The following is a 26,930-nucleotide window of genomic DNA, read 5'->3' on the forward strand; positions in this document are numbered from 1 at the left end:
GATCTACTTATAAGCTGGTGCAAATAAGAAATATAATAGGAAAACTTTTTCAAAGAGCTATAAGTAGAAAAAAACTAAAGTATTTTTTAGTAACCCTTCTTCAGGATTGACATATCTAGTATAGATCATATGGTTATGAAATTGGTTGTTATTACAGCATCGCGTAGATTGTTTTGGGGAATACTAAAATAGTTACTCACTCTGACCAGATATAAATCAGAGTTTGTTCTCATAACTTAAGTTCGACTATCCCGGAAAATATTAACAATATTCTTTAAATTTCTATATTGTAGATTGTTATTCTTAGCGATACATTGGCAGACGTATGCTCCCAACCTATTCGTCTTGGAAAACTCATTAGAAACATTTAATATTTCCAAAAAAAAAAAACTATCTTGACCCACTGTGCCACATTTCAAGTCATTTTTTATCACTGACCGCCTTTTGCCTCTCTGACTTTTGTATGGCTATTGAATGTAACGAACAAATGTGGATGGACAACAACATCAACCGGCAGCTGCTGCTGGTCAGCGATGGCGATGTCATTGTCATGAACGACGGGTGAGCGACAACGTCAACTTGGGGCACTTAACCACAAGCTGTACAAGCGCTCCAAAGCTCTTGCTCACAGTCACACACGCTTCCATAGTTTTGAAGAGATAACGTGGTCGTTAGCGCATCACAAATGAGGAACCGCATAAAATGTATGAGCAGCTGTTGTTGTTGTGGCTGTGTTGTGACTGCCTCAACTGAGTAACAAATGCGGCGCTTGTGAGCGAACGCTTTTACACCACTACTGCGTGGTTTATAGATTTGTAAGTGAAGCTTAGCGGTGTCTGTCTTATGGACTCTGCTTTTGTTATGCGCTTTACTTATTGATTTTGGTATTCAACGCAGCTTTCGTTGCTGTTTTTGTTATTTGTTGTTTTTTTTTCCTTCTGTTGATATTTGCTGTTTCTCCACATTTTAACACTTTCAGTTTCTTTTGCGTCTCTTCTTCTTCGCTGCTACCAACTTTACCTCAAGCTCAAGCTCAGTGTTGTCAGAGGTCGAGGGCGGAATTTCGCAACGCCATTCGCTGTGGTGTGGTGAGAAGACGTCACCAATTTCGACGCTTGTGAGATGCACTTTGTAAAGTCACGCATAAACTAAGCAACAACAACCACAGCAAATATTTCGTGATCTTCTGTAACGAGACGCCGCCGCCGCTCAACGCAGGCGATCTGCAGCGCTGGTTGACTCCGCCGCTGTTGACTCCAACACCACTTTTGGTCTTACAAGCGTCTCGCTTGGCTTCTCCGGCTTATATTAGTAACTGATATCATCGCTTGGCAACATTTTTAATTTGAAAGTGAAAAGCGACGGTCGTAGGCGCTTGAAACACGCTCATACAACGAGCCGAAACGACGACAAAAATCGTAAAGTTCGCGCAGTAGGTCGCTTGTGACGCGCGCTTCCTGGAAGCAATTGCAATACAATACAAATAATAAACTCGAAAATTGTGCCAAGTTTTGTTGAATCAAACGAAAATATCTCAAGTCTAATAGACACAGGAAACACAAGTGATTGAGTACAGTTCGTGTAGCGTGCATCCGTTTCCGTTAACGTTATTATTGTTGTTGTTCTTGACGACGCGGTCAACGCGCTGTTCACTCCTGTCAACTAGTTTGCCACGAGCCCGCGCTTCGCAATCCAAATTTGAACGGAAGTTGTTAGTCCTTTCGTACATAACATAGAAAAGGATACCACTACTCCACCGCAAAAAAACAACACTAAGGATTACATCGAAAATTCTACTTGTGCTAAAATTCACCACAAATGGTAGGCTTAACAATATACACAAGTTTATTTTACCTTACTCATCACAAGGACATGCACATAAAGTTATAAATATTAGATAACGGTATAATGTTGAAAAATCAAAAATCAAAGAAAAGAAAACCGCGTAAATTCAAACAATGCAGGAAATGCAAACATTTCTTCTTGTCAAAATTTACCAAACAGCAAATATAGTTACTAGAAATCCTTGAAAGGATTTCAATCAACTTATGGCGTTGCACTTGTGATTGGCTGTGTTTCTTTATACATATGTGTGTAAATGTGTTCGTTTTTGTGTTGAAAAAGGGAAAATATGAAAAATATGAACCGTTTTTTTATTGTATGCTAAAGCCGCGCATTTGTGTAAGTGTCTTCTGTTAGCTGCAAGGAGGGGAACTGAAGTTATTTTTGAACTTTGTTAAATAGGGAGAGGGATAGAAATTCAAATAAAAAAAAATAAATGAAATAAAATGAAACAAAATAAAATAAAATAAAATAAAATAAAATAAAATAAAATAAAATAAAATAAAATAAAATAAAATAAGTTTATAATAATTTCTCGTAAAAATCGAAAGAAAAAGAAATAAAATTAATTATTATAATTAATTAATAAATAAATAATTACATTGAATAATATGTAATAATGCAATAAAAAATAAATTAATTAAAATGCACTATAATATAATAAAAATAAAAATGAATAACGAACTAAAAATTAATTTAATCAAATAATTGTAATCCCGACAAATATTTGAAATATTATCGGATAATGATTAAACTTATATACAAAAATTCGAAAATTTAATTTTTAAAACTTAGTAAAAAAAAACAGAGAATAAAATGTTAGAGAAATCAAGCACTTTTGTGGAATTTGCCTCCCAGTTCTCTACTTTATCAATATATAGATGTCAAATTTAAACTTGAATGAAAACTTAAATTGTCTCATTCTTTATTTTATTTAGGAGTATAAAATCACAATTACACAAAATTTATTCCTTCAAGCAGAAATAAAGGCACATGTATTACTAAAATTTTAATTTTTCAAACCTCCAATTATTTCTAAAATAATTTGGACAAAAATGATGAACGAATTTTTTAAATTAATTAATCAAAAATTATTTAATATCATTAAAAATCAAATTTAATAAAACAAATTTTAGCGGGAATTCTATTATATAGAATCAGGGTGCAATTAATTGGGGAAAAAAATTTAGAAGAAAAAAATAGCAAAAATATAGTTATGGCCTGATTTAGAAATTTCTTCGAAAGATTTGTCCTTTTCAATTTAACAAAAGTTCAAGTCCTCACGAAATAAGTCTTATGTCTATAAAGTTAGTGAATTTCATCAATAATATATTGTCTTAAATTATTTACTAAAAACAAAACTTTACAAATTTTAGAATTTAACAGAAATTATGTGGAATTTAATTGTAAGCTTCATCACACTAATTATCTTAAAAAATGTTTAACTTTCATATAAATTTATTTTCAAAATAAATATGCTACATTCATAAAGAAAAGTCTACCCACACAGTAATCAAATTAAATATACTAGAATAAAAAATAACAGTTTTCATACTTATTTTCATCTCTGGCATTTAAAAATTTGCAACATCCATGTAACTAATCAGTGAAATATGAATACAGAATACATTTATTTCAACATTGCAAGCACGTACAAGCTTCCTAAATGCAACCAAAACAAACAAAACACCACAGCACAGCTTTGCAATCATAAAAGAACCAGAAATAAATACAACCAATGCAAAAGAATGCTACCAAATTGAAGTATGCCAAATTTAATAGAGGAACACAGTTAGAAAAAACAGCAAGCGAAATAGGAAACACAAAAACTTTTGGAATAAACTCGGTATAGAAACCGCAAAAATGCAAAAGTGTTATAGCATTACTGTAAAACACGAGCAGCAGGACGCCGAACTAACAAAAATTGCTGCGCACAAAACTTATGCAGCTCTATTGACTGGGCGCTGCGCTCGCTTCAGATAAAATTTGTGAATTTGTGTAGTGGCTAGGCGAGTCCACACAGCAGTGGACGGACAATGTGCATGCATGCGTGTATGTGCGGGTGTGTGCTTTTAGTTATGCACGCACCCGGAACAAGGAATTTCAAGTATTCGCATTTCAGTCGAAAACAGTTTTTAGATTTATTTGCTGTTGTTTTAAGGATTTTTTTATTTATTTTTTTTTTTATTTTATCATTGCATTTGCGGCTTGCATGCGCTGCATTTGCTAAATTTAGTGAGGAATTTTAATTTTTTCGCACATTTTTCTATATGCCATGTCGATTTGTTTTGCCCAGCACACTGTGCTCTATTAAGTTCGCAAACGCGTATTGTTTTCACAAAGCTTGCGGTGCAAAAGGAATGTGTAACTCTGTGTTTATGCATATTTTTGACGAGTTATTGTTCTTTGCATTTCAATTCGCCATTTGTTTTTTTGCGTTTTATTTTTGAGTTTTTCAATTTTGTGGCGCAAATATTTTGCTGCAAGCCTGGCATTAAGTGAAAAATGAAAAAGGGTGAAGCACGAATGAATTGTGTTAGTGGTGTGTAGGGCATTGCAATTGTTTTGGGATTTTTGAAATGTAAATACAAAGGAATTGCATTGTTTTCGGGTGTTGGTTTAAAGGTGCTTATATTATTTAATTTTAAGTATAATCGTTGTGCATAAGCAGCTTTGTAGCGATTTTGGTTTACTTTGGAAGTATTTATTTTTGGTTACTTATACGCAATGTTGTACAAATTCAGACTGTTTGGAATTTAGAGGAAAGTATTATATATTGTAATTAAAAATAGTATGTTTCGTGCTTTTTTTACAACAAATTTGTATTTCAATTGTATAGTATTTAATTACTTCTTCGCAAGTGATCATTTGTAACGAAATATTTTAAGCCTGAGTACTTTTTTGGATGAAATTTTTTAATCTAATATATTATTTCAAAAACGTTTTCTATTACAAATATGAATTTCACAACTAATAGAATTACATTGGATTGTATGTATTTATAAAACACCAGCGAAAATCAGGTGAGTAAGGTCATATCATCTGATTAATGGAGAGTTAGTAGCATGCAGACCACCATAATATCATATTTATTGCTAGAATTTCAACTTTCTGGAAATAGTTCCCAGGTGAGGGTATCAACAAGACTCTGTGATGGAGAATCTTAATCTGAAACTGAAAAAATCGTCTTGCAAGTCATTCTCTACGCATCGCAATCGCATGTCAGAGAGTTGAGTAAATTTCAAAACCTCCCAAGTACTCGCTTGAGAGTCGAGTACGGATCGTGTGCCCGCTACACACACTTGAAGAACAAAATATTAGAAATATACAAGCTCGCACTAGGGCGTCGAGCTCTGAGCATTCCCAACGCCTAGAGGCACATAGTGAGAACACAGCTCAAGTCCACGTAGAGCTACTGAATTCTGACTCTGTTACCTAGTCTGTCGATATAATGTCCTTTCAGTCTTCATAAAAAGCTAATCTAAAAGGAAATTATTGTTTTGTAATAAATTTGTATACACTTTGTTGTTATTTCCATTAGAAATATACATCATAATAGAAACTAACATAAAACCGGCATAGAAAATGTTAGACTGACATAATTATATGCCTATATATACATATATACTCGTAGCTGTATTGCAGATATGTACATAATTTGAATTTCATAAACATAATTAGAGCTGTTAATTAGGCATTTTGTGCGCGGCCGATGGCTGAAAAGAGGCAACACACGAAAGCAAGCAACTACAAAAGATGCCGCTGAGGCTCAAAACCAACGCTATAGCATAGAAAGAGGCTTACGAGTATGAATGGATGCACAAAAAAGAGATATAAATGAGACACAACACGTAGGTAGTCAGGCAAATGAAGCTGAAAAGACACACTTTGATATGTAGATTTGAATTTGAAATGGATTAAGAAAAAAACAGTTCACTTCAAGCGTTTGGCATGTTTATTTAGCGATAACAAATGATATATTAAATAATATGGTCGAAGTTATGCAATTGATAGGGATTTCAAAAGATAACAGAGGAGACACAAATTATAGTTTTTGCTCTCAATCCAACTCAAGATGGCGACAAATATAGAAATTTCGAACAAGAAATTTACATTGCGAATAAATATAGATTCTTAAAATCCTCGTATTCAGCGACAAAAATATAGATCTCTTCATTACCAATTTAATTAAATTAATTTTACAACCAATTTTTCACTTTTCACGTAAATTTTCTTTTACATTCTTGACGCGATTTCATGATGAACGCTAATAGCAAGCATTTCTTCTGCCTTGGCGAACTTTTTTCTTACTTATTTTACTTTATCAACCTATCACCTGTTTTTCCGCTTCCACATCTCACAGCTGCCATTGGCAATCACTTGGTTCAATGCACTCTGCTGCTGGCGTGTGTAAACATTTCGAGTGATTAAACAAATGCTGTACTTAAATAAAATAGCAATTTATACATTTTTACGAGCTCTTGCTTTTTTCTATTACGCCCTGCATACTTACGGCAATGCTAATTTACCGCCAACGAAAGAAATAAATTCTCAAAGTCACTCACTAAGCATACTTTCAGGCTTCCCGCCCTGCAATCAGCACCTATCGCCACCAACGCCATTAACAGCGCCCACCCACACAACCGGTCAGCTGCATTTTCTTTCAGCTGGCATATCGCAAACTCTCTCCCCACATCCGTTAACTGTTTATTTACATTTGTCGCCTGCCAGTCGCACTTGGCGCTGTTGCTCTAGCGCTAACTTAACGCCGCGCCCGCTTGTATTTATTTCGCTAATTGCAATCGCACAAATGCCCTGCGCTACGTCCACTTTCTTGGCCGGTTGTTTCTACTATCAATCCATCTGTGTGCCGGTGTGGCTGTGTGCACTTTATTTGCTTGAGTGTTTTTAAGCTGCCTGCAGTCATTAAAAGCCAACGCTGCGCTGCGTTGGCGCGCGCAAAACAAACTGATAACTGTGAAAATTAATTTCAATTAAAAAGGTTGCGCACCCTCCACACCTCCAAAACACACCCCTTCCATCATCCTTCTGTCGCTTGCACTCATTAATGCCGCCATCAAACGGAACTGCGAACTTTGCGTTACTTTGCCAGCCAACTGTACAGTACTTAGTGTGCTTAGCGCAATGGCCGGAAATGAAAATCTTCCACTAGAACTCTGCGTTGCGCAAACTAAGATATTGACCGTATAATAAAGCTATTCAGCTGTGCGACTCATGACTCTATTGAGTGCTGCAGTGAAGTCTAGTTTTCTTAGTGGCACATTTTCACTTTGCCCGTCAGCTGCTCAGACAGCTCAGCTCAACTCGCGCTTTAGCCTAGCTAACGGTGTTTCCGCTTCCGTTGCCAAGCATGACAGCTGTAGAAACTAAATAACCTGAACTGTGCATTTAGTTGCAGCTCTTCATAAGTATAGGTTCATTGCATACAGTGATTCTTAGAGTGAGATAATGTAGTGATTAACTGCCCCCTTTTTGATTTGATGGTTGGTAGTTGGGTCATGAAATATTTTTGTTCAGAATAATATCCAACATTTTTATATTATATCTATAAGCAAGTGCCTTGAGGTCCTAGAACGATGAGGAAACCCCACAAAATATGAAAAATTGTTTGTTCAATTATTCCGAGAGTTTTCGCTCGTTTTTTATTTAATATTTCATTCAAAGGATACGCATTTATTTAAAATAATTCAATTGAGCCAAATGTTCATTGAGCTTTAGTAGTTCTTAAATTGTGTTAATCGCCATAATAACGTTTTTAGACAGCCAAATTAGTTGATCAATTTAAATTTTTATTGAGAAACGCTTTTTTGCCTTCTTTACTGCTGGCTACTCGATAGCCGATCAGCTGTTATACATTTTTGTTTTTGCTTTTCATAAGAAGTGGGTAAGTTTCATCAGCTGATTAATATTTTTAGCAGCGACATCTACCGTAGCATTTTTTTATCAAAAAATTCAGCCAAACGTAAACGTCGAACGTACGTCTTTGTCGCAGAGTTGCATTTGATTTTCAAGTCGATTATAATTCAATTAAAAATAAATTGAGGTTTTATTTTGTATGGTAAATCGATCTTAATAAGCGTTTTAATCGAGCAGAGGCCGATTAATTGATCAATTAGCTCTGTCTAAAAACGCTATAAGATAAACGCTTGAAGAGTTATTGATGTTGTGAATGTCAATATATCTCGAATTGAACAAGTTCTATATATAATGAGTTATAGTTACTCTCATTGGATACTCTCTCGATTTAATTAAAAATAAGGAGTCAAAGAGGAGTTAATTCGGTTAGTCTTAGCTGTAGACTGTGGTCTTCGAGATCTGGTCTTATGAGAACTTTTATTTATATTTAAAAATGTATCCTACAAGATTGTAATTTTTCAAGACTTTACTTAAAATTGTATTAGCTTTACGGCTGATCTAGACTAGATGATTTTTGAGGTTAGAAACATTTTTTGCAAATTGGAATATGGATTTTAGTAAACAAGGAAGTTAATATGATCACAAATGGCGAGTTAAAAATACTAAAAAAAGTAAATTAAAAATATATTATATACAAAATTTGAAACAAAAATTATTTATTTTTTTTTTTGAAATTTTTTTAGCATATGTACTATATGTATATTAGGCTATGAGGCAAGCAAAATAACATCTTAAATAGTAGTTAGAAACAATATTTTTTATTCATTCTAACAAACTTTAGCATGACAATAAAGTTTTTAAAATAACTATAGCTCTAACAGAACATAAAATTGTCGCTTCGCAAGTGATTTAACACTATTTTTGACACCTCATAACTCATAGTAAACATTAATATACTGTACACGATAAATAATTAATAATTTAATTAGTCATTTAGCACTTGAAGTCACATAGTCAAAAAACCAAACATAAAACATAAAAAATTACTAATTATTTACAACACTAAGCAAAAGTAATGATACGCCAATTTTCACGCCCTGTAAATGCATTAAATCTTACACTTCCTATATCAGACACAAACACACTCCTCACTGCTATGTATATCCCTGAACCATGAACGTGAAATGCATGAAAATTGCATGGCGAATGCATGAATATGCGACTATTAACTGACATACAGTAACTACAAAGAAAAACGAAATATTATGTATTTGTTGTTGTTGTTCATATATTTTTTGTTGTTGTGCCCGCAGTAAGTAAGTAACACATTTCACTTGCTAGTACCGGTTTCGGTTGCCACAAAATGTAGCGGTAATACTGGAAACGGCGCTTGAGATGACCAATACAACACGGACAGTAACAACAACACTACAATAATAATAGCAATAATATTACATAAGACAGCAGCAAAGATGATATTGACACTGCTGCAAAGCGCATGATAATGGAGAAAATGGCTTTGAAACGTTGAAGTGGACCCGAAAGCTCAAGACACTATGTTGGCTTTGGACACTTGAGAAATAAATACAGCTTATGTCACACACGTTTAATGGGAGAAAAATGGGGGAAAAAATTCTGCGTCTTTCTCCGGAAAACAATTAGTGAAATAGTTGAGGAACTGGAGGAGCAGTGAAGAGAGGGCAGTGTTGGGAAAGATAAATACAGTTGCATTTGAAGATGAAATGTAAAGTAAATGAGGCAAAAATATTGAAAAAGAAACAAATTCACAAAAGGCCGATACCAAGTTTACAAAGAAATTAAAAAAAAGATTCGAAGAAAATAAGTTAAAATTTATATTCAATATCTCGAAGTGAAGATGCTCGTTAGTGGTGGAAGCATGCAGCAGCAGTGCTGATGGGAAAGCCAGCACAAGTGTTGTTGTCTCGCGCAAATAACTTTTTATGAATGTTAGTATGGATGTGTGTGTTTGTAGAAAATATGCGCATGACGTATGGAGTAACTTTTACTTTCGGCATACAAAGTTGTCGGCAGATAAATATGCTCGAAAGTTTACATAGTTAGATATACTCATGCATATATGTATGTAACGGAAAGCATGCAAGTGGGTGTGACGTAGGTATTTGCAGGCACACACACACATACTTATATGTATATAATATACACAAGTGTAGGCGGTAGCCTCGAGCAACTGCTGTTTTCTGTGCTGCTGCTCTTGGCATAGTGAAGTTTTTAAATTAACCTATCTGCCTGATTTGATGCTGTTTTCTTGTTAGAGTACAAGTTTTTAATACCTTTATGTGTTGCATTAGTTGAACACATACATTTAATAAAATAATTTTTTTTGTTTTATTTTAGGTGTGTAGGCGCTTTCGATTGATATTTCTGCAATTTATTTTGATTTTATATTGAAAGTAATACATAAATTTAATTATTTCTTTTTTATTTTTTTCTATAGATAAAAACTAAAGCAATTATTCTAATTAATTAATTAGCGAATACTTAAACCTCTAGTATGAGGTGTTTGTGTCTGGGATAAGTATTTTTCTTTTTTTAAGCAGAGAAAGTTTGATAAAAAAATTTTGGAAGATTTTGACTTTTTTTCCACAAAATATTAACTAGATGGTAATTACTTGCAGATTTCAGAGCAATAATATATTTTTGGTGACATTTTTCTAGCCGTGATTCGAACCTAGGAACCATAATACTATGAATCTTGAAAAAATATAAAATATATTTTTTACCGCGTGCTAAAAGTTTCTTAAGCACGTTCTTAGAGTTTTTATAATAAATATGTGATGAGATTCGTCATTATCTATTTTAAAACTCTGAAATTTTGATATTTTTGTAGCCAAGATTCAAACCTAGAATTCATAATCCAAATAAGTTGCCTAAATATGTCAGAAAAGAAAGAAAATTTCAGTTGGAACATGTTCCTTCGTCTTCTATCCCAAAATGTTTGAGTCTTTAATTTCTAAAAGAAGTTACTTATAAGAACAATAACGATAATAATAAGGACCCTTAAAGCTCTATCAAAACCTAATCGTTTTTTATAAAAAAATGTGATGAGATTCATATATTTTAAAACTCTAAAATTTTGAATTTTTTGTAGCCGAGAATCTAGAATTCATAATCGAATTAAATTGCCAAAATATCTCAGAAAAGAAAGAAAATTTCAGTTGAAACATGTTTCCTCGTCTTCTATCCCAAAAATTTGTTGACTCTATAATTTTCAAAAGAAGTTACGTGTAAGGTCAATAACGATAATAATAATGAGCTTTGAAGCTCCATGAAAATAAAATGAGATCTGGCAACCATCGGACTAAAATGTATACTTTTTTCGTTCCTCATAAAATTTGATATAAAAATTTAAAATACAGTTGAACTTCCATAACTGGAATTTCTTCACAACTCGAACTCTTGAATTGGCAATAGGAGTCAAATTTCATACAAATTACCTTCCACAACTCGGAAGTTTATCTAACTCGAAGATTTTTTATAGATTATGGTGATTCCAGTTAGGGAAGTTCAACTGTATTTATCACAAAATATAAGATATTAAAAACACAGCAATAAAGTAATGAGAGAAATTGGTGAAACAACGAAATTTTCCGAATAATGTTATCTTCTTGAATAAAAAAAATACACATTTTATAGAAGATTGATGCTTGGACAAAAGTAATATGTTAGACATCTTTTGAAATATGATTAATTTCATATAATTTAGTGTACAGTTAAACTACTCAAAAAAAAATTGTTGGTCTAAAAATAAAGTTGACTCTCATAAACTAGAACCACTTCATTTTTTAGGTGATTCTGATTTCTAAAAATGTGAATTACTGGGAAATTTAATTACTACAGATTCTAATATGTAAAGGTCTACTATATTGGTTAAATATTATATATAAAAAAATTTTCCTAATAATGTTTCTTTTATATTAGTAATTTTCTCTAACCGTACGAAAAAATATTTGAAATTAAATCCAATTAATAAAATTGTAACTTTACATAAAACATTTAATATTCAGAAAAATTTATCATTCAAATTCCTCAAGTTATTATAAATTTATAGGAATTTTATTTAAAACATAAACCACAAGCTATATGTACTAAAAATAAAATAAAATTAGATCACAATTTATCGCTTATCTCAAACACATATTTGAGTTTATCTGCAGAAATTAAATTAACAATTTTCCTTTGTAAGTATATCAGTTGTCATTTCACTTTCTAATTGTTTTAGAAAACTAAATTTCGCACACAAAATTGCAACTTTCTTTCTCAAATTCTCAACATTTAGTTATTTAGATCGAAGACAAGACCATTAAATGGGTTATATATTTTATTTGCAAGTCAATGACATCAACGAAAGTCAACCGAAAAGTGTTCTAAATTTGCGCTTTTGTGGCTTAGATGGCAATCAATGCCGTTAATTGGCTAACACGTACATGCCGTTATATATATTTTTATCTATGTGGTTGTGACTTGAATACAAATTGTATATTTGACAAAAATGTTTTCATATTATTAGCCTGATACTGACATTTATAAAGAAAAATTTTATAGTAATTATAAAAATGAATATATTTAAATAAATATATATACTTTTTATTGGCCAGCAAGATAATAAATAAATAATATTAAGCAATATTTACTTGAGAAATTATTTTTATTTTTATTATTTTATTGCTTCCTGACATACTCATTTGTGCCTTCAATTTCATTCCTAAGTTACTATGTAGCATCTAATATTAGTTGGCCCTTTTCTATCACGTGTTAAAATGCTTTCCATGTTTTCTAACAAGTTTTTGTTTTATTTCTTATAAAATTGTAACCGTAAAATGTAAAATATGTTACGGGTAAAAAAATAGCTGTCACCAGTTTGTAGTCACGATGTAAACCGTTAATTAATTTAAGCGATTGATAAGGGTTTGATGAGGGTTGAGAAAGGTTCAGCAGGCGTTGGGGGTAAAAAAATATTGGCAAAAATAATTAACACTGAATTTTTAACGCAATTAAAGAGAATTAAAGAAAGCAATGCGGGTTTTAAAACAAATAATAATGAAAAAAAAGAAGAAAATAAAAAATAAAAAAAAAATTAAAAAATAAAAATAATATAATAATTTATGCAGGTTTCTTACATTATATTAACTATTTTTTAAAAAAAATTCTGAAATTTTCGTTCATTTCGTTGAAAAATATTTAAACACTTACCTTTTTAAGTACATTTGAAAATCTCAAAATTCATACCTGAAATGACAGAAACGAAAGTGTTACTAAAATTGGTGAGAAAGCAATATTTTTTTCGAGATTTATATGAAACATAAATAGAATTTAGATTGATAAAATATGGTTTGCTCAAATTAAAATCATCAGCGAATCATTCAAAATTTACTTTTTTTAAATTTAAATTTTTTTATTTTTTATTAAAAATTCCAAACTTTAATAATTTTAAAAATTTGGAAGTTTCGAAAATTTTGAATTCTCTTTTTTTCTTTAAACTGAATATAAATCTACAATTATAATTATTTTGAATATGCTCTTAATGCTATTTTGTATTATTTATATTTCTAAATTATTAGTTTTCAAAAAAAATCATTGAAATATTTGTTTAAAAAAATCAAAATTCAATAAAATTACAAACAAGCCGGACTTAAAAAAAACGCCGCCTAAACATACATATGTACATCTCCATATTTACTCTCAACAAATGCAAATTGAAGCTAATTGCTATAGTAAACACATTTTCCCAATAGTGGAAACACAACAAAGTCGTCGGCAAAGTCTGTAAAACTCTACGCACTGCAGGCATTCGAAACTTTTAAGAAAGAAAAAAACGAAAAACTAAAAAAACACATTAAAGGCGCCAAAGCAACAAATTGTGTAAGAAAATGATGAGAAAACGAGCACAACAAATGCAAAACAATTCAATAAAAAGCAACAACAAAAGAGAACATGTAAATACGCGCGCAAATAGCTAATAAGAAATGAAAATAATTTCTTTGGCGTTTTTTATTTGCATTTTTTATTTGCCACTTGCAAAGAGAGTGAAAGTTTTTCGGTTTACTCAATTAATGACCGAGTGGCGTCTTGACGAATGCATCAATAGTAGATGAGGTGATGCGTTGGCTAATACTTATTATTTGTGATGAGACTAAGTAGGCATGTGGCAGAAAAATCGATTATTTTATATTTTGGGAGTTTAGTGGAAGGAAAGATTTCGAAGTATTTAAAACACACTGGATTCAAACTCGTGAATAAAATAGAGTTTAAGCGAATTAATCAGTTGAGTTGAAATATATTTCTACTATAAGCTACCTAATTGATAATTCCATTCATATAACATACCTCAAAGCAAAAACTTCTGTAAGCGCATTGTCATTACTCCATGCATTTGTACTCAATAATCTATAAGCTAAATTCCCCAACTAATCTAATAACTTTAATTTATATGCCTCATATTAAATAATTCCCACATGCAGCTAATTTACTACACCACTCAACAACTATATTAAATAACCCGCTGCACCACATTCAATTCACCATTTATAACGGCACGCATGCGCCTACTTATCAAACAACTTAATATCGTACAGACGACGAACGCATGTTTCCACCTTTGGTGTCGATCGTGCGAATAAATACCGTTTAATTAACCGCACATTCCATGCATGGCTTACTCCAGTTCACACCACATAAGTAGATAACTGTTTGTAGTTTAAGCGTTTGTCATGCCCCTTGAGCTACAGCTGTCATACGTGTTGTGGGGCTTTTAATTGGCCCCCAGTTTCTACAAATGCAACTGGGCATGCGCACAGCACAGCTTGTAAGCGGCTGCGGCCATAAGAGTACAACTATGCGGCGGCTTTATTTAACAAGTGTCTTCATTTAATATGCTTTAACGCTTTTCTGCGATCGGCAATTACGCACTTCGTTTGGAATGGTGATGTGAGGCGTAAAATGTGATAAGTAAATTGTTTGGTTGTAGGGGAAATTGTTTAGTTTTTCTCATTTTCAAGTAGAGTGGATTAATTAAGCGGGCTTTGCAAGCAAATTAGAAAGAAAATGAAGACTTAAAGCATGAAATGACTGTGAATTGTTTTTAATTGAGTAGGCTGATGTGATAGCGATTCTGACTTCCTCAATTCAATTTGAGAAATAGTTATACCCATTTCTTAATTTCAATTTATTAAACCAATCCTACGTTATTAAAAATATTTTGAAAACATCCTCATTTATAATCAATGATCATAGTTTTCTATGTAGTCCTCATTTTGTTATTTGATATTTATAAAAAACTAAAGATCACTTGGTGATCAAACCAAGTTCTTAAATAGAACTTGAGATCTATTGACAGAACATGATTATTCTAGAAATTTTTTTGGTTTGTAGAAGACTAAAATATATAATCCGCTCCCCCTGAAAGATAATAGTATTCAATAAAGTACTAGTGATACACATCATCACATCACGATCTTGTTTTTCAAGTGTACCAAAAAGTGTAATTAATAAACTTTAAAAGAAGCTACAGGATTATTCATTAGAAAGCCGAAGTTTTCGGAATAATAAACATCTATGTACATTTTAATGAAATATTTAAGATTATTATTTGAAGATCAACGAAGGATTATGTGATGTATTTCCTTGCGGTATTTTGTTCAGCTAATCGATCTAATATAGGATTGACCATGATCATTTACCAGGAGAAAATTCAAATACAATAAGTTTTTGACATTTTCGCTTTCCTTTTCGGGAATTGATGATACTAAATGCTGGGAAAAAAATATAGTTTGAATGATCACTTATTCCAGATATTCATTTACAATTTGAAATATTTTTACCAGGAAGTAACATCTATGACGGTTTGAAAGTTCTAGTAATTTGAATATATGATCCTTCATTTGGGAAATTTCTACTTATTTATAACTTCCTTGACTAGAATCTCATACATTTGTTGATCTTTTTACTGATCGAGACTTAATCAACAAATACTGAATTTGCTACATTATATTAAAAATATTTACATTAGGAACCCCTACAAATCATATTATATTTCTTTGGATAAATGCTAAAGTAGCTAAATTCGACTTAAGCGGAGATATGTATTTTAAGTTCGATTCTAAGGTATTTTTAAGATAAAAAAAAACATTTATTCTCGCATCAAAATATTTTAAATTCTGTATTTACTCAACGTTGTTTGTAACGATATTTATTTCAAGCAGTATTATATGGTGTAACTTTAAAGGTGTCTATATTCTCTATTACAAACGAAATCACAGCTTGTGATACCTCCAAATATATGCAAAGCACTACTTAAGCCATAGAATTTTAAGTTCTAAAGTTTTGTGCTTGAACCCTATGACCGCTGCTGTTCTACTAGATTCTACATTGAGGTTAATTGAATTTGTTTCCCATGTCTATATATACACATATAAACAATTATCTGTATTAATGCCATTTACTAGTTAATACGAAAATAATTTGTTTCGAGAACTATTAGCTGCCATAACAACCCAAGAAAGAAACGCTAATCAGACACAGCACAAAATGTAATTTTGCAAAATTACCTAACAATATAAAACAAAATTATTCACCAAATATTACATCACGTCAAAGCAATTGGCGATACACCAAAAATAGAAGAAAAAAACAGAAGAAGAAGAAATAAATCAAAGAAAAGCAATAAAGCGGAAGCATGACGAAAACATAAAATTGGACACACTAAAGCCCAGCTCTACACAACAACAACTAGGGCCCAAGCAATCGCATAAAAGCCAGCAATTACCGCTCATTAAGATTGTCGCCAAGCAATGCCGGAGCTGCTGCGGCTGTGATTGTTGCTACAACAATGTAGCACACAGTGGCGAGCAATTGGGCAAATCAAGCAGCGACAATTTGATTTTGCACAAATTACGCGCGCATTTCAAGACGGAATCGAGGTAGAGGGGAGAGTGAGAGCAGCGTGATTTCTATAAAGACGCTAAATATAAAATACAAAATAAACAAAGAAAATTACGTAAGCAGCAATAACAAATAATGCCGTACGCAATGAAACGAAAGTGATTTGGCGACGCCGAAGAAAGGTGTGTGTGTGTGTGTGGGTCTCGCCTGGACAAAAGCCGTTAAATAGATATTTCACATTGGCGAACATTTGCGGCTGTGACTCGCTTCTTCGCAGTGTAAATAACAGTAACTCAAATAAAGTATGTTCATTAGGCGGCACCAACACCACAGCCACCGCTGAACAATGGCAGCGGCTGGTGAGCAGCAGCACAACGTGACTGTCAAAGTCAATGAAGGCTACGTCATAATCGAAGTACACAACTTTCACCATAAAAACAACAACGACGAATTTGCTATTTTTATGAATGCAAACACACACACATATCCATCTATATCTATATACATGTGAATGTGTGTTTATGCAAAGTTGTTTAAAAGCAACAATACTAAAGCTGCGATGATAAAAATGTAAATGCGCCATAAAATGTGCCACGAAAATGAGTGGCACCCACAAAATGACATAAAATGCAGATGCACTAACAATTGCAGGAATTTTTTGTCGGATTGTTGCTGCTGTTGTTGTGTTGCCAGTAGTCATAGTTGTTAATACACGAAATAACGACTGACTGTTGCTGTGTCTAAATGTTATGATTGTGTTGTATTACTGTTCCAGCAGCTGTTGCTTCTGCTTGCTGTTGTTGTTACTGCTCTTAGAGTCACGACATAACAGTAAACATATATGGAAAGTCAAGGAAAATGTATGGTCTGGTGTTAATGCTGTGTCTACACTTGGTTTGAGGGTGAAGGCAGAAAAGATAAATATTTTGTTGGGTGAATTTTTAGAGGTATATGTATATGTATTTGTATTATACACAAAATAATTACCATAAATAGTATTGTGTTTTTATGCGAGTATATGGTCTAAATAATACAAAATTGGTTTATTAAAAAAATTATGTCTCTCTCAGTAAAAAAAAATCGTAAGCAATTTTTACCACCAACTAATTATATTTTAATTACAGTAGAATCCCTATTATCGGATCAAATAAAACCAGGGTTATTCCGAATAAACGAAAATCCGGATAATCGATTTCAAAACAAATCCAACAATATTTTAATTTGATCTTTAATGTAATGAATCACATATTTTCATTGCGGCTAAGTCACTGACGCGCTTCAATTGTTACAATCTGTATTTCAAACCAATTAAAATCAACATCTAGAGCTTCAAAAGCTTCTATGTGAGATGGTACTTGACATACATCCCCAGTTTCAGTCTGTCCATCATCTTCTCTCTACTTGCTGTTCAAATCGTCAATGATTTCTTCATCAGTTAATATTTGGAATCCTGGATTTTATTATCGCAACCACTTCTTAATATTCTCTTCATCGCTCCCTTCACCAATGCTAAGAATTTCCATTGCTTCTTTTATATCTTTAAAACCGTCGTGCGGTTCAACTGAAGAATTAGATACAATAAAATTTACGAATAACAAAAAACTTAATTATCGCATATTTTCTCTTATAATATTTCTTTATGGACATCCGAAGTCATAAATCCCATTTTTATATGAACTTCAAACATCAGATTCTTATGATTTCTAAACTGTATATTGTTAAAAAAGGGGCTTGGGGTTTCTGTGGTTAAGACGTCACAATTTTTATTCAATCCTAACCATAATATTGTCTATACTCAGTAATAAGCTTTTATATGAACTTCAAACATCAGATTCTTATGATTTCTAAACTGTATATTGTTAAAAAAGGGGCTTGGGGTTTCTGTGGTTAAGACGTCACAAATTTTATTCAATCCTAACCATAATATTGTCTATACTCAGTAATAAGCTCCCTAACAAATATTAAAGCATGTATTTGGGTGGCAGTCAAGCTTTAAGATGTTAAATTATTTTATTCGACACTGTTGTAGATCAAGATTTATAAAAAACGGTCAACTATTCGACTTAATTCTTTAGAACTCATCTACAGATCGATAATGATATTAATACTACTACTACTACTTTAGTTCTCTCATGGAACTTCTTACTTTTTAATATCCCAAAATTTTGAACCATTTTCCCTCTTAAGTAGATCTCGCAGATCTGATATATACAACAACAACATTTATATGTGCAAGTTTGTTCCAAATTTAACTGAATTGTGTCTTACTAATAAAGTGGATCTTACCGAGAGTTTTGGAAACGTTTTCATGAAAAACAATTGTCACAGATTTAGTGCTATTAAAATATATAATAAGAAAGAACGATATGACGATGTTGGCATTGGATGTCTAGAACAGTTAGTCGTGATCATATAGAACTATGACTATGGTTGATTATAGTCTTAATAGGAGTCAACTTGAAAACCAACAATTAAAACCCTCTGCTTTGGGAGTCCACTAAGTAAACGGTTACATTTTATGTTTCTCTTCTCTCTACTCTCAATGACACCTGAAACAAGGGAACTCAACTGACATAAATATATATCTATCATTCTTTTTTTCGTCAGTGGGTCATGAATTAGTAATTATTTTGTTTTCAACAGAAAGCTTCGATACAGATTATATTTAATACTTAATACATTTACTGGTTATTATATTTTAGTGCTTTCATAAACTTTTTTAAGAAAAATAATTGACTAATTAGAATTGTTTAAATATATTCATAGATGCTTGACTCTGACTATTATATGTAAATATATAGAGGTGTCTTCGGCTCACTTTTCGCCAAAAATGTAGTAATTAAAACATAAAATACGCAGATATATACAAACAAAAGTATATGGGTTTATAGACTAATCAAGTCCATGGCAATTGTGGGAAATAAATACACGCTCATATGCATTTATAAATAAACATGAGACAACTCGCGGCACCTGTCAAATGCGTTGGCAACAGCCAACAACCAGCGGTGATGGGCGGCAACAAACGCCGGCACACAGGTGCTGCATAAATACCCACATGCCAATGCACCACGCGATCGCTTGAAAGCAACGAGCCGAGTTTGCGCGCAAATGTAACCATGGCAGTAGGGCTTTTGGCTTTTACAAACATATATAAATATGTATGTATGTATGTACAACGCGGTGGCGCGCCAATAGTTGTCATGCCAAACTGGCGTATCACCGACAACAACAGCAACAACAACAGCAGCAATGAAAACGCGATGAAATTTTAATAAAATCAATGGGCCACAACAGTGAGCCAACCGCCAGTCGACAGTCGCCGCATTAAATGCCAAAAGCCAGCCGCAAAATGTGTGGTTGACAATAAATTGAAAAACAAAAGAGAGAAACAACAACAAAAGCAATACTGCCACAAAGCGAGTGACAGGCAAAACGGAAAATGGTCTGCCATTTGACAAACGACATAGGCGGGGTGCCGAAAATTTCAGCGAAACATGTTTAATGGTGGCGTTGGTGAAGCGATGTGCACGCATAAATATAACGGTGTTTGAGTGTGTCGATGTATGTGTGTATACTATTTGTATGCGTATTTTCAATTTGAAATGTACGAAATCGCCCGCATATTGACTGCTATGGACAAAGTCAATGCGACCAAACGACCTACTAGCATGACTACAACAACAACAGCAAAATGTAAAAAAATGTTGTTGTATCCCACTGATTACCCAGTCAGCCGCACACCACATTAGTTAGTTAACTGCCAACGGTCCTTTGACATGACGCACTGTGGTGTTGCCACATGCACACTTTTGCCTTCAAAATTCATATGTGTGGCTGGTGAGTCAAACCCACAGTCAACTAATTCAGCGCATAAGCACCTGTATTTGGCATTTTGCTATCAGTTTTTGTTATTGTTGTTGTATTTTTGGTTATTTTTGTTGTTGTTGCACTTATTTTTGCTTTCAACTAATTTCAGTTTCATAATTAAATTCCATTTCAAATTCAGTTTGGCTGCGTCATGACCTCGGTCGCCTATACCGTTATGTATATGGGCTTCAACTAACGGACCACCAGCAGCGTGGTGCCACAATACCTAAATAGCGTGCAACATGCCAACATCACACTGAGAGCGTTAGGTGAAAGTGCCATGCCACTACATATAAATTTTGTTGCCGTTGCTGTTTTTGTTTTTGCACAGCGCGTGATAAAACGCAAATGCGCAAACTTTATATGCAATAAAATGCAACTCTAATAATGAGTTGTGTCATGTGTGTCCGTATGTGTGACTGTCGAAATTTCAATGAAAATTTCTACTGAAATTAATTTGATTGTAATTAATCTGCGATATCATTAACCAACTCAATTCGTTTCAACTTATATAGCTCAAAGGCAGGCAGGCAATCTAGCGCAGCAGTTCACTCAAATGCGTGAGTAATAACGATATGGTTGAGTTGACCTGTAGTGTGTTGTATTACAAGCTGGAATTTATTATTTTGGGATTATGGGATTCGGAATTAAGTTATATTGTTGATTTTGGAGTTGTAGTGGCATAAACCATTACAAAAATAATTTTTAGGAATGATCTCGATTTGGAAATACTTGGCCGGATCGGAAAAATCCGAGTCTTCTAGTTATGTATAACCGACTGCAGTGGGAACGAATGTATCTATAAACCCTGAGAGAGCGTCGGAAGATCACTCGGTACCTACAAATTTTTCGCACTATATAGTGGACCCAAGTTCACGTTCCAATGACCATTTTAATTAATTTCTTATCTATCATTCAGGACTCCATAATCTCTCCTACTTTATATATGATCAAAATTTTCAACGAACCTCCATGTATACTATTACTTAAAAATATGTAGAAACTAACCAAATACCTTCATTTTACCTCCTTCTTACAGATGATTTTACGGATAACAGCAGTGACGCTTCTGCTAGCGGTCAGCCTCAGTGATGGCGTTGTAGTGAAGCAACGACCACAGTATGGCCCACCACCACCACAACGACAACCACATCGCGAGTATGGCGTACCACAGCAGATACCGTTCCGTGAGTATGGCCCACCAGCGCTCAAATATGGACCACCCAAATTCATAAGCGGTGGTAATGGTGGCAGCTTTTCATCAAGTGGCAGTAGTAGCAGCAGCAGCAGTAGCTTTAATAGTGGCTTCCATGAACAAATCAAATCGCATTTCGGTGTGCCAAAGCCGTTCTATGGACCACCACATACACAACATAAGCCAGCACCCAATTATGGACCACCACAGGCACAGTATGGCCCACCACCACGTCCGGCGCCACAATATGGACCACCACCATCGAAGCCATCACCACAATACGGCCCACCACCACCACGTCCAAGCTATGGACCACCACCACCACAGGCGCTGCCTTCTCCATTACCCGCACCACTATTCAAACCAGAACATTCACCAGCCAGTTCTTATGGACCACCACCATCAGGACCGCTGAATTTGCCACCCAAACCTGTGTACGGTCCACCTAAGCCTTCTTACGGTCCACCGCCATTGGCTTTAGGGCTTACCGGCCCCGGTCCAGCACCTGCCAACTTCAATAAAGTGCCCGAAACAACGATTATACTAGCAAGCGGTGGCGGCAACGGCGGTTCCTCTGGTGCTCATCATCATCACGGTAATGGCGGCGGTCCAGTGAAACAAGTGCAAATCCAAATCGATGCTTCCGGGCATACGCACAGTGTTAGCGGCTCACAAGCACCATTTCACACAGCTTGCGACGGTTGGAAGCCAATACCGGCACCAGTAGGCTCCTATGTCGAGGGCAATAACATCGAGACTCAATCTGGTTACAGCCATGTCGCACAAGGTAGCTTCGGCACACAGTACAACGGAGGTGCAAGTATTTCCGGCGGCTCCGCAGGCATTCACGGCGGTGCAACTGGCAGTGGCGGTAGCATTGTTGCTGGATTGACCGATGAACAACTCGTTGCTGTTGCATTGCAATCAGGCGGTTTCGATGCGTCCAACCATGGAGTGCAATTGTTACCATCAGGACCAGCGGGTGAATTCAAGCAACAAAATATTAACTCCATTGAAACCGACGTTCTGCAGGTGAGTGTGGGAGTTTTTAAATGCAAATAGTAGAACAGATATTTAGAGTGTTTGTTTTTTCCTACAGGCTTCGCTCGGCGGCGCTGGCGATGATTCGTATAGCAAACCACCGCCAGACTCTTATGCGCCCGGCTCAATCCATGCACACAAACACAATAACATTGGCGGAGGACCCGGCGGTAACTACGGACCACCACCACCGCCACCACCAGTAGACAGCTATGGCCCACCACCGAGTGGTAACTATCTGCCACCACCAAGCGGCAATTATGGTCCACCACCATCGGCATTGCCACCACCAAGCGACAGTTACGGACCTCCACCACCACCACCTTCTAGCGCTGCTCTTTTTGTTGAAAGTCATCATGGCTCTTCCTCATCCGCTTCATCCTCCTCCTCCACTTCCTCTCAAGCTGGCTTACATTACGGCTCGCAATCCGGCAATGTATTGAATGTACCTACACATGGTGCCTCGCAACCTAGTCGTCCGGTATCGTTCCGTCCACCAGTACCTCAAGGCCTACTTGAGTCGATTGGTGCTACCGTGCAGCATTTGGATCAATTCGGTGTTAAGCCACCAACGCAGCCACCCACTTACATACCGCCTGCTGCAAATGAAATCGCCGATAACGGACTTGGTGGTAATCTCGGTTCTGAATACGGACCACCGCCACCAGCACCGGCTCAAGTGAATATACCCATTGGCGTTATTGAGCAGCAGTTGCCACAACAGCAACCGCCTCAGGTCTTCACACAGGTAAATCAGCAACACGAACATCACAACCACCAACAAAATACACAACACTTCCAACATCAACAACAACAAATACAACAACAACAATTCGAACAACATGGTTCATTCCAACAATTTCCACCATTGTCTCCACCTCCACCACAACCCCAATTTGAAATTTTACCCCCCTTACAGGAACATCGTGGCAACGCGCAAAACCAATATGGTCCACCCTTGCCACCATCACCACCACAACAGCAGTATCTACCCCCACCACCACCACAACATGGTGGTCGTCCCTTCCCACAACCACCACCACCACCACCACCATCTCAACAATATCTGCCACCGACACAACAAACCGGTCCAGTAACCTTCCAGCAGCAAAATATTGGTAGTGCATCCTCGAGCTCCAGCTTTGAAAATTCGTACTCCTCCTCGCAACACAATGAGCAATTCATACACGCACAGGCATTGCCACTGCTGCAGGAACCACGTTTCACACAGGTGCATGATTGCGGTCAAGGACCGAATCTAGTCAGTGCTGGCTATCAATTGCAGCAACAAAACCAATATCAGCAACAACAACAAAACCAGTTCCAACATCAACAACACCAACAGCATCAGTTCCAACAGCAGCAGCAACAACAACAACAGTTCCAACAACAGCACTCGCACCAATACTCTGTCTCTAACTCAGTCTCCAGCAACTCTGCCAACGCCTACAATGCCATCTCACAAAGCATACCCGTGGCTGAAACACACACCCAGTTTGTGGAACACGAACCAGCCGATAGCTACGGACTACCATCAGGTGGCAATAACATCGATCATGACTATGATGGCTATGCTTCACAAAAGTCCACAGTAGCTACCTTACCCGACGGCACCGATCCACAAGAACTGCCCGGACTCGATGGTCTCAATGTGATTTCCGCGCAGAAATCTCAGTCCATACAGTTGTCGCCCGATCAGGTCAGCGGTGCTGCACATAGCCAATATGAACCGACTTTCCAATTGGATATTGCCGGTAATGGCGCCAAATCGATACAAACCGAACAGTCATCTAACCACGAAGAGATACTCTCTGAAGGCTTGTTGCAGTCCATATTAACTGCTATTGAGCAACCACAGCAGAAGGGTGTGCAACATCAGCACACAGTGCAAGTGATCACAAATCAACACAACGATATCTACGGTCATGGCGCGCAAAGCCGTTCCGACACAGACATACATGAAGATGCCACGCCCGATGATGAGCACGAACCCGAAGTGGCCGAATCGGAAAAGGTTGAAGTGCATGTAAACGCCGACGGCGAAGAAGTCGCGACAGTGGAGGAAATCAAGCCGATCGTAGCGGCCGAAGTCGATGACGATCAAGCGAAGCATTAGCAATATACACGAAGTATAAAAAATAACGGTAGTTGGAGTTAGTTGTTAGGAGTATAAGTCACTACTTGGCGCATGCGCTGTCCATTAGAGGATTACTGTAGCGCCGAGGTGATAATACATATGACCGAAGCTAGTTATCATCACAAAACTAATTTATTTTAACGATAACGAAACGTGTTCTCTTTGTGGAACAAACAAAATACATAATGTCATCACAAAGAAAATCAACAAAGTAATTTGGTATAACCTCGTTAGGGTTGCCATTAGTTTTAAGTACATTTACATTTACATATATTAATTATAACAAACATTCACTATCATTTTCCATTGAAGTTGCCATATCTTATTGTACATGGCTTTGCCTTTGTCCTGCGAAAATGTCAACTAAGAATGCTTACATTTTTCGTCTTCATTTGCGAATAAGGACACGCGGCAAAGCGGAGTGAGCATCTTTTCATTAAATGTTTAAAAACTAAATGTTTATTAATTAAAATCATGTAAAATTAAATATGTATAAATAATTACGATAATTTATTTAAAATAAAAATTTCGAAAAATTAAATTGATTATTTTCTTTCTCAAGAATTATTGAAGCTGAGAAAACAAGTAATTATAATGTTCAGAGGAAGCGGTCTTGTAAACTTGAAAAATTTTAATGAGCTCGAAAACAGATTAACGATTTGAAACTTGGGGGATGGGTGTGTATCGAGATGACTATAATGCTCCATTGAGAGCACTTTTAGGCATATAAAACAGGCTTCTCTTTCTTTCGAAAGGTTATAGTATGGTAATTATATCCTTATTATTTAATGATTTCCGAAGATATATATGTGACTCTTAGAACACTCATTGACACTTATAGCAATTCTTTTCATATAAAAGCGGATGAACTGTCTTCAAATGACACAATATCATAATACAGACTGAAAAACTAATTCGATAAGTCTGAATTTAATATCATCGTAAAACTTGAAATTATCTTGACTAAAACCACAAAATATAGCAGGAAATAACCTTGTAGTATTTTTAATAATCCGTGTTTAAGTGATGGTTGTTACAGTATCTAACAAAAATATATTCATAAGAAGAAGCTCGATAAAAAGCCGGAAGATGTATGACCACGAAAACTGATATTACGCTCAGAGAGGCTTGGTATGTAAAGGAGTGCGTGCCAGGGCGGTCTGGTAACATTGTACTTTCAACCACCACCACCATGTCGCCTAACCTACCCCTAGTGGTCTTTATTCCGCTCTTATACCTTCAAGAGTCGCACAACATGGGAACATGTAGCAGCACAACTTTCTTGTAATTTTCTTCTGGATTGATGGACATCAACTGAAGTAAGCAAGCGCTGGACAGCCACAAGCACTTCCGCTGTCACAGTATACTTCTGGCCTAAGGTAAATCGCAAGTGGTCTAGGGCATTCTTCGCCCTCAGTTAGGTCAATCTTTCCCTTGGCTTAGGGGTTCTAACTGGGCATTGTTCCATTGGGATACACGGGGCCAAACTAAAAATTATACCGGACGCTAGCTACAGAAATCCAGAAAGTATTGAAAATTGTTTTATACTCTAACTTGAATTACAGATACCAGCTTTTTATTCGAAATTCTATTAATCTGAAGTACTCAATTGTGGTTGATAAAATAAATAAATTCTTTATAAGAGAATGTTTTGAGAATTTTAATTTTAATTTGATTATTATTATTAGAATGTTATTACTATCCAATAAGTGCGAAAGTGTCTCCTGAAAATATTTTTCGATAATATCTTGTGAAACGGGATGATAGTGATATGAGAATTTTTTTTTTTTTTTTGATTGTTTGATTTGCTTATGGTATAATGTAGTCCAGCAAGAAAAGTACATAATCTCACAACAATAAGTGAGTAGTATTTCAGAAATTTTCTCGAATTTTGGTTGGATATGTAATAGATATGGGTTCTATATTCGGTGAACATAAAAAAACATAGACACCTCTCTCGGCGTTCCCTTACGAACCTACCCAATCTGCAAATAAAATATTTATATACCAAAAGCGCTACAAATATCCACACACTACGCGGCGCATTGG

The 26,930-nt window shown here is 35.2% G+C and overlaps 1 protein-coding gene across 2 annotated transcripts; it reads left to right on the forward strand.

The window, feature by feature from the left end:
- The first annotated feature begins 1,330 nt into the window (after positions 1-1,330).
- LOC105211969 (trithorax group protein osa) lies at positions 1,331-25,422 on the forward strand. 2 transcript variants are annotated; one of them, XM_011183683.3, is made up of 4 exons: positions 1,331-1,821; positions 21,548-22,735; positions 22,803-23,492; positions 23,664-25,422. In XM_011183683.3, the coding sequence occupies exons 1-4, from the start codon at positions 1,819-1,821 to the stop codon at positions 24,858-24,860; spliced, it is 3,078 nt and encodes a 1,025-aa protein (XP_011181985.1). In that variant the 5' UTR covers positions 1,331-1,818; the 3' UTR covers positions 24,861-25,422. The 2 variants fall into 2 exon arrangements, with proteins under 2 accessions (XP_011181985.1, XP_011181984.1); XM_011183682.3 differs by having other exon boundaries at positions 22,803-25,422.
- The last annotated feature ends 1,508 nt before the right edge of the window (positions 25,423-26,930 follow it).

Source organism: Zeugodacus cucurbitae, chromosome 5 (assembly GCF_028554725.1).
Source record: "Zeugodacus cucurbitae isolate PBARC_wt_2022May chromosome 5, idZeuCucr1.2, whole genome shotgun sequence".
Lineage (NCBI taxonomy): Eukaryota > Metazoa > Arthropoda > Insecta > Diptera > Tephritidae > Zeugodacus > Zeugodacus cucurbitae.

Bases quoted from the DNA above. Each gene is read 5' to 3' on its own strand.
- LOC105211969 (XM_011183682.3), top strand. The intron at 22,736-22,802 runs GTGAGTGTGGGA...TTTTTCCTACAG, and splicing joins TTGAAACCGACGTTCTGCAG to GCTTCGCTCGGCGGCGCTGG.